The sequence below is a fragment of the Trichechus manatus genome, unplaced genomic scaffold, assembly GCF_000243295.1.
Source record: "Trichechus manatus latirostris isolate Lorelei unplaced genomic scaffold, TriManLat1.0 scaffold00131, whole genome shotgun sequence".
In the NCBI taxonomy this organism is placed as follows: Eukaryota; Metazoa; Chordata; class Mammalia; order Sirenia; family Trichechidae; genus Trichechus; species Trichechus manatus.
The window spans coordinates 458,865-473,469 of NW_004444067.1; the positions used below are offsets into that span (position 1 = coordinate 458,865).

General features: G+C 39.8%; 1 protein-coding gene across 15 annotated transcripts in view; it reads right to left on the bottom strand.

Annotated features, from left to right (window-relative positions):
- Nucleotides 1-14,605, bottom strand: part of CLIP1 (CAP-Gly domain containing linker protein 1) — a 135,583-nt gene that overhangs the window by 46,513 nt on the left and 74,465 nt on the right. For 13 of the 15 annotated variants that reach the window (XR_002825392.1, XM_004384968.2, XM_023739200.1 and 10 more), the window contains 7 exons: nucleotides 13,138-13,242; nucleotides 8,050-8,994; nucleotides 6,398-6,514; nucleotides 3,847-3,904; nucleotides 3,219-3,302; nucleotides 1,854-2,010; nucleotides 18-183 (listed from right to left, as the gene is read on the bottom strand). Coding sequence is in view for 14 of the 15 variants with exons in the window: in XM_004384968.2 (XP_004385025.1) it covers nucleotides 18-183; nucleotides 1,854-2,010; nucleotides 3,219-3,302; nucleotides 3,847-3,904; nucleotides 6,398-6,514; nucleotides 8,050-8,994; nucleotides 13,138-13,242 (1,632 nt within the window). In the remaining variant the exon portion in view is untranslated. The remainder of the gene's footprint in view (nucleotides 1-17; nucleotides 184-1,853; nucleotides 2,011-3,218; nucleotides 3,303-3,846; nucleotides 3,905-6,397; nucleotides 6,515-8,049; nucleotides 8,995-13,137; nucleotides 13,243-14,605) is intronic. The other 2 variants (XM_004384969.2, XM_023739205.1) reach the window with 1 other exon arrangement.

Consider the following 14,605-nt stretch of genomic DNA (forward strand, 5'->3'; position numbering starts at 1 on the left):
ATTCATTCTTTCCTTACCAGGTCCAGCAATTTTTTCTGCAATTCCTTCTTTTCTTCTTCATGCGTTTTAGCTGCTTCTTGCTGGCTCTGTTCAGCTTTGAGAGTTATCTCCCCAATAGTTCTCTGTAGAACGCTCGCATTATCGTTTGCCTTTGTAAGTCTTTGCTGTAATTCTTCTGCGTATCTAGAATAGGTTTCAATACAAGGTGTCAAATTTTTCCTAAGCATGCTTTAACTTCTTGAGTTATACTTTAAAAATATGCTATAAATAGTAATTATACTAATGATTATAAAAGTTATGAGTAATTAATAACATCTGAAATAGTCAAATAAATAAATATGACTTGCCCTGAATAATAATTTTAATGATTTTCATTAGTTATAAATACAATATTTAGAATAACCACTGTAATTATGAAAGTTTATTATTTTGCATCAATAGATCAATAAGGAAAGAATTAGTGAAAAGGTTAGTACATTAAAGGAAATGATTCTTTAGAAAGTTTCAAATTGTAGCAGACCAGATTATCAAAAGTCATTCTAGTGCTTTCTGAGAACCAAAGACCTAAAAATGACAATAAATAATGTGAAGTTCTACTTAAAGATAACCAAGAGGTCAACAGAGATGTTCAGAGAACATGGAACAGCCATCCAGAGAATGGGCTATTAAATGAATCGGGCGGTGAATGCAGGAGGGAAATTTGAGTGGTACCTCTGGGTTCTACACCTACCAAAATGGAAAGGCCCTCTGCCACAGCCACCTGTGTAGATGCACCTGCCTCCTGGCTAGTCTGAACAAAGTCGGCCAACCAAGGTCTGGTCACCCGTCATCACCCACGGGTTCCGAATTGTGTGTGGGTTGAATATAACTCTGCCAGTAGCAACACTTTAAGAATCAGAATTCTAATGGTCCTAAAATGTCCTCTGAACGGTTCTGCCTTACAAAATAAAACATTTGTTTTTTTTTTTTTTTTAATAGAACAACTACTTAAAGAAAACAAAGCAAAGGGAACCTCGGAACAAAGACTAGAACAGGTGTTAAGATTCAAGACGCTTTAGCGTTGAGGAAGTACCACGCAGGGATTCAGTGTAGCAAGAGCTTTGGAGTCAGACGGTCTAGATGGAAACCTGGCTCTGCCATTTCATGCTGCACCACCTAGGCACGGCACGTAACACCTCAGCAAGCCCCCGTTTCTTTTTCTTAAAATGGTTATTATAATACATTCACCTCATAGGATTGTTGTGAGAATTAGAAAACATACTCCACGTAAAGCAGTTAGCATAGTGCACGGCACTTAGTAAGCCCTAAATAAATGTTCCTATCATTAAATTTGAGAAGCCCTGGTGGCACAGTGGTTAAGTGCTCAGCTGCAAACCGAAAGGTCGGCGATTCAAATCTACCAGCCACTCTGCGGGAGAAAGATGTGGCAGTCTGCTTCTGTCAAGATTATAGCCTTGGAAACCCTATGGGGCAGTTCTGCTCTATTCTATAAGGTTGCTATGAGTCAGAATCGACTCGATGGCAATGGGTACGGGTTTACCATTAATTTTAAAAATGTTTTCATTGCATGTAAAAGATGGCATTGCATTGATAAACTATTAACTTTTCTTTACAAGTCATCAAAAGGTTTCTAAGTAAAAAAACCTATCCTTCTTGACTAGTGGGATAGGTAAAAACGCATTTTAGAAGGTTAACTAGTTTATTTAAGGACACATGGAGGTAATAAGAGAAAGGAAAAGAGACAGGAAACTTTAAAACAAAACAGTTCTGAAGATACTGGCTCCCTTCCCATCCAGCTCTTGCTCCAGAGCCTAGTCCAACGTAGGCCCTACCATGACCACATTCACACATACTTTTCTTTCAGACGCAGTTCATCATTCATTTTTGTCAGCTGAGACGAATTATCTCCCGACATCTTCATTATTTCTGCAATGTCATTTTCCAGTTTTTCCTTGGCCTTCATTAACTGCATTTCTCTTTCATCTCTCTCTCTGAATTTTGCCTCCATATCTGAATATATATGGGGAGAAAAAAAGAATCGCACTGTTGTGTTACAATCAACAAAATTTTAAAAAATATTTTATTGTATGTTTGGTGAAAGTACACACAAAAAACCAGGTCCTATTCAACAATTTCTACACGTTTTTCAGTGAGATTAGTTAAATTCTTCACATTGTGTCAACATTCTTATTATTTCTGTTCTAGATAGTCTATTTCCATTAACTTAAGTCTCACTGTCCCCCACCTTCTCATCCATGCTTTAGAGTCACTGTTGACCATTTGGTCTCATCTACTTTTTTAAGAGCACAGTTCTCAAGGGTATCATTCTTTACTTTCTGAGCTAACTTGCTATTTAGTTAAAAGGTGACCTCAGGGGATCAACAAAACTTTATCGAGGGCCTCCTAAATGCCAACCCTGTTCTAGGGAATATCTGCACATAGCAATCCCTACCCTAATGAAGCTTGTATCCTACCAAAGCAGACAGACAATAAACAAGGTAAAATTTAAAAAGTAAACAGACAAGAATGTAACATAAAAAAGGGAAAAAATAAATAGGCGTTGGAGTTGAATTCTGCAAGATCCGAAGGCAGAGGGGGGGTGAAGCATGTGGGTAGGTGGGGAGGAGGACGGCAGGCTGAAGGAAACGCAAGCACAAAGGCAGCGAGGCAGGTACAAGCCCCGCATGCTCCAGCTCGGCAAGGAGGGCCACATGGCTGAAGCAGAGTGAACAAGGGCAAGAGGTGAAGTCAGACACCTCACAGGGTAAGGAGCATGGCTTTTAATCTCAAGTGAGACGGGAAGTCGCTGGAGAATTTGAGCAGAGAAGTGACATAATCAAAAGGACTGTTCTGACTGCGGTGTAGAGAACAGACTGAAGGGGACAAGAACAAAAGCAGGTAGACCAGCAGGTCAGCTACTACGCAATTCAGATGAAGATGATGCTTGGCTTGTTTCCAGGATATCAGTGGAAGGATGAGAAGCACTTGCATTCTGGCTACATTTTGAAGATAGAGCAAAATAGGACTTGTTGAAGGCCACAGATCTCAAACAAGTATTTTTTCACATTATATCACAGTAAGTGAAGACTTTAAGCTGGAATAGTGGATATGCTATTGTAACATTCTACAACTATCTCAAATCCTAGAACGCCTACTATATTTAACACAGTCATTAATGCATAGCCCATAATGCACAGTCATCAGAGATGTCTTCTTACCTGCTAGATGTTCTCTCAACTTCTCCAATTCAGAGGACAGCGAGTTAAACTCTTCTTCTTTTTGGTGTAATTTATTTACAGTTTCTATAAAGTAACAAGTTTAATATATTTCATGTTTAATAAGCTAGAGCTTGACTATCTTACAGCCAAATCTAATCATGTGCTTTTAAGAATTGAGATGCCGGGACACTAAAAAGTCCCATTAGAAATCAAACCACAGTACGGTGACCCTAAAAAGGATTAAAAAAAGGCAGGCAGGCATCTCTCCATTGCCTCTCTGAATCTGTAGATCAGGTAAGCACCAGGCACCCCTTGGCCAGGCATCTCTTTGTTCCTTCCAAGTAAAAGTCAATCAAGCTACCAACGACTACTGCTTAAATATGATTATACTTTTCCCAAGTATAATCACACTTTAATATGGAACAAGCATTAAGTGAAAAGAAGAAAGAAATGATGGGGAGTCTGAGGCTTCAGGAAGCCAGTAGAACCCAGTATTCCTTTGAGCTGCAGGAACTTCCAGGATATGATATTAGACTAAAGGTAGCATCTATTTTGTGTATTCAGGGACAGTTTGAGAACAGGACAGTCTCTAAAGCAATCTGCTCGTGCTTTAAACACCAAGACACACCTTGCATGCTCCTCTGAACAGAGACAGCCTCCTCCGACGCTTCAGCAAACTTTTCTTTCTAAAGAAAGCGAATGGGATATTCAGAATAGAAAGATTTCAAGATTTCAAAGTACGAAGATAAAAAATTGCCATCAGTTATCCCTATAACACTACAGTAGTCCCCCCTTCTCCATGGTTTTGCTTTCTGCGGTTTCAGTTACCCGCAGTCAACTGCGGTTCGAAAATGTTAAGTGAGAACGTGGCATGATGAAATCTCACGCCGTCCTGCTCTGTCATTCACATCACTTTTACTACAGTATATTGTTATAATTGTTCTATTTTATTATTAGTTACTGTTGTTAATTTCTTACTGTGCCTACTTTATAAATTAAACTTTATCACAGGTATGTATGTATAGGACAAAACATAGTATATATAGGGTTTGGTACTATCTGCGGTTTCAGGCACTCAGAGGGGGTCTTGGAACATATCTCTTGCAGATAAGGGGGGACTACTGTATCTGTTTTTTGTTGCTGGCTCTGTTTCATTAAAACGAATGTATGCTTAACACATGTAGACATCAATTACTACCATCTGTATATTGTGCACGCGTGCACGTATGTGCCCGTGTGAATGGGGCTTGCATATGCACATACAAGTTTGTGTGCATGTGTGGGTATACATGTGTATAAGTGTGCACGTACATGGATGTGCATATGTATGTATATGCCTGTGGGTGTACATGCATATGTTCATGTGTACGTGTGAGGTACGTGTGTCCTTTTTCCTCATGTTGCTACCCTCATGTACCAAACCTGCACTTCAGAAATCTGTTTGAGACAGTGAACAGAGTTCTGCAACCTTCTATCCCTGAGGGTAACCCGAGCCTACTATCTTGAATCTAGGCCCGTGTCAGGTACTTTTTTAAACCAAGAAGGTCCTCTGTTCACCTACTGTCACAGGCCTTTCCTAAACACGAGAAAACCACTCTTCTGGTTGTCCTGAGATGAACTTTGGGCTAGAGATACCAGGAGAATTGTAAAGGGCTACTTCTAACTAACTAGGACTATAAAAAGATGGGTATACATGCCCGAAGTCCAGCCAGAGGTTGCCCACCCGTGTTATGCCCAGAGCCAGACTTCAGGTGGCACGTTTTCTCTTTAGACTACAGAAAGCAATACTTGAAAGAATTCTCAGAGTTTGGGGAGGAGGGCAGAGGAATGATGTGGAACTCAAAAAACACTTTCTCAGAGAAAACCACGCTACAAAATGGTGATTCCCAGACCAACTTTTGCTCAAAATGTAGCTGAAATACTATATACTATATACCAAAATGGTCCAATAGAACTTTCTGCAGTGATGGAAATGTTCTATACTGCACCGTCCAGTATGGCAGCCACCAGCTACAGGTGGCTACTGAGCACTTAAACTGTGGCTAACATAACCGAGGAACTAAATTGTAAATTTTATCTCATTTTATTAATGTAAATTTACATAGCCATGTGTGGACAACGGCTATCATATCGGACAGTGTAGCTACATACTTACCATAAAATAAAAAAATAGAAACTTGTAATATTAGCATTTGAATAAGAAAAAAACCCACTTTTATTCACCACTGTTGTTAGCACAGAAGTGGGTAACTGGGGGATCCTTTGGAGGTACTGTTTATCTTATGTTTCCTCCATAAATCTATCATTTTCCTTCTCCATGATACGTGAGTATCGCTGGCACTGCTCATGCTTATCGGCCTTGATGAAGCTTGTGTTTTTGGTGCAGGAGGAAAGGCAGGAAGGAAAAAAGTTAAAAAGTAACAAAGAAAATATTTCTTACCACTTGGGATTAAGGAAAGAGGACATATACAAAAGGAAAAGTAATTTCCTGAGGTAGAATAAACATGTAAGGAAGAATTATTTCAGTGAATTAGACAGCAGCCTGCCTCACTAAGAGAAGGTGCTGGTGACCCAGGACAGCCTGCTGGCTTGCTACCCGACACAGTCCTGAGGTAAGCAGAGGGCAAAGAGACGTGTCCTCGTCACAGATGAGACATAATTGTGTTGGACATGTAATTTGGAAGGTTCTTATGATTAACACTAAACTAAATAGTCTATAAATTGGTCTTAAAAGAGCCCTGGTAGCACAGTGCTTGAGTGCTAGGCTGCTAACCAAAAGGTCGGTGGTTCGAACCCACCAGCTGCTCCACGGCAGAAAGAAGTAGCAGTCTGCTTCTGTTCCTTGGGAACCCTATGGGACAGTTCTGCTCTGTCCTACAGGGTCTCTCTGAGTCAGAACCAACTCGACAGCAACAGGTAGTCAATACGTTCTGAAGCAGTGTACTCCCAGAGGTAAAGGATAGATTAAAAAAAGTAATACCCACCTTGATTGCTAGTTTGGGTTTGATCCAACTCCCTTCAAGGTGTATATCAGCCAGTAACTAATAACTAAATTTAAATCAACACTTTGAAGGAGAAAGGAAATAGGCGCAATATTTCTTTCTGTGTGAAGATGTTTGTTTTCAACCAGGAACAATTGGCCACGAACCCTGAGATTCAGGTTCCCATGAGGTACTTACCAAAATCTGAAGATCCTTTTCCAAAGCCTCTTTCACTTGACTGACTCCACTCAAGTTTTCCTGAAGGTTAGTGAGCATTAGCTCCTTCCCCTGGAGCTCTTTGGTGATGCTACTAGCCTAACACATAGAGTTACATGGTACAGAGGAAAACGAAAAAACGGGTAACAAAAAGGAATGAGAAGGAAAAAAACAAAACAAATGTAAAAAATGTATGAGAAACAAACATAACAAAACGAAGCTGAAAAGAATAAAGGCATGGGTAGTAGTTTTGTTTTTTTAAAGTTGTTATTAAACAATAACTTTTCAAACTATCAGTTCTAGATAAGGTTGTCTAATGGCTATTTTAAAATAGTCAAAATAGACTATTTATCTACCCCGATATTTAGGCTATCGAGATGATCCAAAGCAGGAAGTGCAGAAGCTTACTTTTAAAATGAGGTACTTGAGCAATTTAATTTTCTGGGTCTTAAAATTTTTAAGATATGGAAGGTGGGTACATGTTGTCTGTGTTACTATTATCTGCACTTTTTTGGTATGCTTAAAGTAGTTCAGCAAATTTTAGAAATCCTTTAGACAATAAATGAAAGCCAATTAAATCTTGATGTAAATAAAAAAGATGGTCCAACCAGTAGCTACGTAGTCTCTTCTAATTAAGCTTTGTGTTTTGATTGGTGGTTTGGAACCACGTGAGGAGATTGGAGAAAAATTTCCTATAACCTGTTTGTCACCTTCGATGATAGTGACTTAGCAATGTTTTGCCATTTGTCTGTCCTCACCTCTCCCCATTTAACCACCACAACCCTTCCTTCTTTGCCAAAAGAGCAGATGCTCCAGAAACAAGCTCAGAACATTCAGCATCAATACCAGTTCCTTCACTAGTGGCAGGAGGACTGGGAAAGAATTTTCACTCCTCGAACAAGCCTTGAAAACGAAGACGACGTTTAACAAGGCTGGTTAGTAAGCAATGTAGCTCGCTAACGTTTCACATAATTTTTACACCTTGACTAAAGCACACTTATCCAGTCTTTCCTCAAAAAAGTGGGGAATAGATTGTGTTCTCGTTGTGGGATAGTAAAAACTCTGTGAGATAGAAGAAGTAGCAACTCAAAGGGGTCCCAGGCTCTTAATCTGAATTTTGCTGTGAATATTGTTTGCTACAGAATGTTAAGTAGTAGTCAGATTTCACATTTGGCTTTTATCTATAACCCTATAGACAAGGCAATTGTGTAGGTGGAGTTGATCTTGTAAGTTTCTATCTTATTCACGCATTCATTCATTTACCTTAACTCAATACCATCAATTTAGGGAGTTCTCTATTTTAAAAAATATATTATAGACCGGAACCAAGCGCAAACAGGAGATTACAACATAGCCCAGGGATAAAGTAATAGATGAAGTAACCAATTAGAAAACTGACATTCAAAATCGATTCTCATAGTTGAGGTATCATTTTCTCTAATCTCCTCAAGTGAAACCATACTCAAGATATTCAGAAGACACTATACTCAGCTGGGAAATCTGTTGACACCAAATGATTTGTTTCAATTTAATCAGGAATTTGGAGGATGGATTATCTCAACTCAAAAGTAACATACAATGCAAAATAAGAACAACAAATGGAAAACAAAAAGATGGAAGACGTCAATACAAACCTTGCTACTCTCAGCATTCTTTTCAATCTCTAAATTTTTAAGCTGGTTCTTGGCTGCCTCGAGCTGCTGTCTAAGTTTCTCAATTTCCGATTTACCTTCGGAACTGGCTTTCCGAAGTGCATCAAGGTCCAAGAGCTTCTCTTCAGTAGCCTTGAGCTGTGATGTAAAACTATCAATAACCTTGGTTTGTTCATTGCATTTGGCTTGCAGTACCTCTAGCTCCTTTACCTTTATTTCCGCTTCCTGCAATTTGTTTAACGCGTCTTCCATTTCGACTAGATGTTGGTCTTCTGCTTTGTCCAGCTTCGATTTGATGGCTTCCAGACTATTCTCCTTTTCTTTAATGACTTTCATCAGTTTAGCCCGTAGGGCTTCTATCTCTTTAGCATGAGCAGACCGTTCAGAATCTTGTTTATTCTGCAAATTTTCTATCTCATGCTGGTAATCTAGCTTCACCTTCTCTATCTGTGTTTTTAACTCTGCCAATTCTGCTGTCTCCATTCCGACCCCCTTGCTAAAGGACACCTTCAGCTCTTCCATCGCTTGCTGATGGGACGCGATGGCAGTCTCCAGCTTTGACTTCCACAGAGCTATCACATCCGAATTCTCCTTGTTGGCATGATCGAGCTTGCTTTTCAACGACTCATTCTCTTTAGAAAGCTTCTCTGTTGCTGTGTGGAGGGCCTTTATCTCCTTCTGGTGCATTTCTTCACGGACTCCAAAATGCTCCTTCAAGGAAGTTATTTCTCTCTGGTGGTCAGTATGAGCAGCTTCTAACTTTTCTTGCAAAGAGCTGATCTCTTGCAAAAGGGCGAGTGACATATCCACATCACCAGCAGGCTTATTGGACTCAAGCCTTCTTCGGAGCTCAGCTACCTCCTGTACTCTCAATGCCAGGTCTTTTTCTAGTTCCATGATACGAGACTTTTCTGACACTGTAGCCACCTATTGACAACAGTCCAAAGAAAAAGAGAGCATTTAAATAACAAATCACCGATGATTCTCTTTGACCCCAAAGATCTTAATAACAACCCCATCGCAGGCAGCAGTCAAACTACTAGAAATGCCTCATCTTAATGTGTCTATAACTGCAATAACATCTTAAGTCCAATTCTGGCAGCTCTAACTCAAAACTATAATCTTTGGCAAAGCTCTACCATTTTGAGATGCTAAAGGAACCTGGAAGAGCACAAATATTCCTTTTTCCTCTAAAAAGCTTAAATACTTGAAGGATCCATTAACTGATAATAAGTTACCAGAAACAATAAAATTCCAAGTTCTCAGAGGCAGCTCCTTCTGGAAGGAAGAATCCTCCTTGTTTTGCCAGTTGCTGCCACCCGCCCACACCAGTATGCATAAATGCTTCTCCATCTGGTGGAGGTGATCTGACAGAGCTGTGCTGGCTGGAACAGAGGCCACAAGCCACATATGGCTCCTCAGCACCTGAAATGTGGCTAACCTGAAGTGAGATGTGCTGTAAGTGTAAAATACACATCATATTTTGAAGACTTAGGGAAAAAAAGAAGGTAAAGTGTCTCATTAATAATTTTTATATCGATTACGTAATAAAATGATGATATTTTGGATATACTAGTTTATACAGAATACATTATTAAAATTAATTTCACCTGTTTCTTTTTACTTATTAATCACATTTTGAAGACTTAGGGAAAAAAGAAGGTAAAGTGTCTCGTTAATTTTTATATCAATTACACAATAAAATGATGATATTTTGGATATACTGGTTTATACAGAATATATTATTAAAATTAATCTCACCTGTTTCTTTCTACTTATTAAATTATAGATATGTGGCATATGTTGTACTTCTATTAGATTGCACTGGTATAAAAAGCCTAAAATGACCTTTCAGAGGTTTCAGTAAATAACATGTCAACTATAGAATAAAAGCCTCAACTAGAAGATGAACAAATAATTCATTAACATTTTTTAAAAAAAGACTAAGAATGATTACTTACCTGCAATTGCACAAAAGACTCACACAGATCCCCCCTCTTATAATTCTATCCACATTCTGATGTACACGTCTTCTCCCCCTAACCCAGTGGTTCTCAGACTTCAGTGTGTGTATTAATCACTTGGGATGTAGGCTCAAAATGCAGATTCCCAGTTACTCCCAAGTATTTTGATCCTATTTGAGCTCTGGAGTAGGGCCTAGGAATCTGCTGGGTTTTTTTCAACAAATACCTCAGGACTAGGAGAAACTCTTTCCTGAGCTGTGTCCAGTTGTTCAAAGAAAAGTATTTCCCTGTGCTACCTGTTGGGCAGTCAGTACACTACACAGAATACCTTAAACATGGTAGCTTCAGCCATCAAAATTAATTATTTGACTAAGCTGGGGAATAGAAGGCAACACGAACAATTTAAAAACACCAGTGAGTCCCAGATTTCAAGGGACTCACGCACAATGCCTTTTATGGGGACAGAAAATAACCAGTGCGTAGTGCTTTCCTTTCCTCTGCCCACCTACAGGCTGTGATATTGATGAAGACAGAATGTCCACAACAGAAGAGCAGAAGAAAGCACTTGGATCTCCAAAGCCACGTAACCAAGTCATTCAGTATTTCAGAGCTGACTACAACTGTTGTGCTTTGTGGTTTAAAGACGTTGATTCACTTATCCAATTTTTTTCCAGGGAAGGGGAGTCTAAGAGTTTATTAAATAATATACAAAACATTAATAAACCCCACTGCTGCAAGCTCTATAATACAGAGAAAAAAATTAAACCCCGTAGGGTAACAGTTCTTAATCAGTCAAATTAAGAAAATGCCAAGTAAAAATAATAAATAATATGATTCTACTTTGCATAGCATTTTCACAGAACTTTTACTTTTTATCTCATTTCCCAGGTCTACCCTCAATCGAAACTACCTGTGTCTACCTCCCAAAAGGCAAGAAATCATTTCTTCTTCTTCCTCATATCTCTCACACTGTTTACAAACTGAATTTATCGGCCTAAAGGAATTCTAAAAAAAAAACAAAACAAAAACCCATTGCTGTCGAGTCAATTCTGACTCATAGCAACCCTATAGGACAGAGTAGAACTGCCCCATGGGGTTTCCAAGGCTGTAATCTTTACAGAAGCAGACTTCCACATCTTTCTCCCGCAGAGCGGCTGGTGGGTTCGAACCACCGACCTTTTGGTTAGCAGCCAAGCATTTAACCACTGAGCCACCAAGGCTCCTTAATGGAATTCTAAAACACTTCCTAGAAAGGGAATGGGGGTGATATGAAACTCATGTGGTCGCTGGTTAGTTTTAAGCTAATTCACCGCTTGGGAAACCAAGGCGAGGGTCTAGAGAGGATACTTCTTGTCACAGAAAGATAGGTGCTTGAATCTGAACTACCTGAATAAGCCATGCTGCAAACAATGCCTTCTCATCCACAGCAAAAAGAAAACATCAAAGATATCTGCTTACAAAGCTATGATTGGAAAAAGAGTTCAGAAATTTTTTAAAAATCCTTATTTCAACAGCCAGTTAACACTAACGGAACTCGATCTCATCAGTTCGTTTTATTTCCCAGATCAAGTCTTTGGCTCTCAGTAACAAAGACACAGCACCAAACTCCCACTTTTTTTTTTTTTTTTCCTCTTACCAAGTGCACAGTGCACAGGAGAAATCTTTGTTTTGAGGCTGACTGAGAACAATTTCTTCCTTCTTAAAAAATAAAAACTTATGATTAAGAGAAGAAAAATTACTCAATTGTCTAGATTTTTAGATGAGTCATTGATTTCTCACCAAGAGTAATTTCTAAAAATACTAGTAACTCAAAAGTAAAAAAAAAATCAAGATACTAAATCTGATCAGAGACAGTCAAATTTGTGATTTAAAATATGTACGTGTGTATATATTGTATCACATGTAAAATACTCAGAGTCATAATTCTTAAAGCATTTGGCACCAAGTTACATCCATGATAGATTCCATCCTGTGGTGGTTAAGAGCACAGACTCTGGAGCCAAATGGCCTGGATGAAAACCTTGACTATTAGCTGTGTGGCCTCTGGTCAATTATTTAACCTCTCTGTGCCTCAGTGGGAGCCCTGATGGCACAGTGGTTAAGTGCTTGGCTGCTAACTGAAAGGTCAGCAGTTCAAACCTACTAGCTGCTCCACCGGGAGAAAGATGTGGCAGTCTGCCTCTGTAAAGATTACAGCCTTAGAAACCCTATGGGGCAGTTCTACTCTGTCCTGCAGAGTCGCCATGAGTTGGAATCGACTTGACAGCAATGGGTTTTTGGTGCCTCAGTACCCTCATCTGTAAAATGGGGGCAATAATACTACCTACCCCTAGAGTTGTAGAGAGGCTGAATGAGTTAATGCTTGTAAAGCGCTTAGAATAGTGCCTGGCATGAAGTAAGCACTCCATCGGTGTTTTAATATATAAACACACCAAAACATCACTAATACACTGGCTCCAGGGGCCACACAGTGAGCTTATGATGGAAACAAGTCATTTTGGTCCCAACACACTTGTCCCTCCTGATCACTGAGATTTCAACCTCCTGAGTGACAGAGGAAGGAGATGCAAAGAGGGATCAGGTAAAAGAAAAAAAGGTAACTGGGCAGAAAGTCTTTAACTCTCAATAAAAAGAGCCAGTGCTTCAATTCTCTTCTCCCAAGGGGTCAGGGAAGGCACTAAAAGAGAGCTAAAGTAAAACAATGATAACAAAGAATAACTTAGAAAATCCAACAGCTAGGAGTATGAGAACAAGAGGACAATTGGCTGTGTGTGGCAAACTGGACGAACACATTTCAAGGTATTAATACAAACAACCTTAAATGCAGGTATGGAGGTCCTTGCCGTCTATACAGTTGCAAAGTTTCTCTCTCAATTTTGGTTGCATCAACCAAGGAATTGAGTCTTTACAATTGATGAAAGATTTGATAGAGAACAAATCAGTTTTCCCATTAGTCTACGCTCACGAACACCTGAACGGCACCAAGACCAAACTCAGGTTGAACCACTGGGTCAAGGCAAGGGTCAGGCCAATGGCAGGCACATCACCCGAGGTGTCCACCACTCACACACATGGGTCTGCGTCATTAAACAGTGAAAACCATTACCCTAGTGTCTTCTAACTCCCTCTGGAGTTTGTCAGCTTTGGTCTTTTCAAAGAGCAGGCTCTGTTCAAGCTCCTTAATGCGGGCATGCTCCAGTTTGGTCTGCGTCTGTTAGTAAAAAGGAAGAGGAAGAGAACACAACAGTGCCACCATCACATGCCAGCACAAGAGGAAAGAGAGCGGCATGCAGGCTGAGCCACCGGAACCTTCCACCAGAGGATGAACAAAAGGGATAACGGAGAAATGAAGAGGATGGAGGTGAGATGAGGAGGCTGGGGGTGAGGATGAGTACTATGGACACAGGATGACAGTGGGCGGGGAAACTAGTCTACTGACAAAGCAAAATGGAGAACACATGAGGTAAGATGAAAAGTGTCAAATACATGCAGCCAAATATAAGTTATATTGGTTAAGTGAAGTTGATCAGCACAAATTAGAATCGTTAATATTCCTCTAAACTGTCATTTTCCCTCCTCCCACAGTGGCTGTTTGACATTAATGTGTATGTAACTGACTCAGTGACTTGAAAAAAAAAAAAAGTAGATTGTCCCCTAAAACGATTATTAACTATCACCTAATATGAAAAAGATAGCTTCAGAAATCTGAAAAGTGCTCAGTACGTCCTTCGAGGAGGGGCCTTGCACTTTGGCACACAATTCAGTATGAACAAGGGTCAAACGTGAAACCTGGTGAAGGGAATTGAGACCAGAGCTGAGGGACATCACATCAGTGCCTTTGCTGACATGGGTGAGGAGGCTCTGAGAGTCTCAGCAAACCTCTCGTCTATGGTGCGCCGATTTTCCAAAGCCTATTACTTGTCATTAGAGGAAGAAAAAAAAATAAAAAAGGAATCAGATTTACAAGGAGAAAATTCCATAATAATTATCCACACATCCTTCATCTCTGAAGCAAGCCAATAAGAGCCTCAGCGGGAGAAAAGTTTAGCTGGAACTCGTAAGGGGCTTATTATTTTTCTCCTAAGATGAAGTAAGTTCTTCCCAGCTCACAGGTAAGAAATGGTGACAGTGGCGTGAGTTTGAACCACAGCAAGAGCTGGTAAGATTCTAATACGATTCAAAACCTCCGAGGTCTCAAGGTACTCTCTAGCACCCATCATCATGTACTCAGAGGTGAGCTGGAGGAAAACTCAAAAGACATTCTCTAACAGGTGTTAAGTGCAGCAGGATCTTAATAATTCCACATAATCTAGACATTAGTCCAAAGGTGCTACTTCCTCCACCCACCTCTCCTACCCAAGAGGGTCTGATCAGCATAATGAACTGATGAGACCTATTGACCCAGCTGCTCCTGCCAGTGACTTGTATTAATTTAAATATCACGTGGCACTAACAGGTCTGATCTATTAAGTCTGCACATTTAGGGGCAATGAGAAAATGATAACAAACTCTAAACAACGTAACTGAAAGTAGTGCAGAGCTTCAGTAGAAGGTGGTATGTAAACATAAAGATT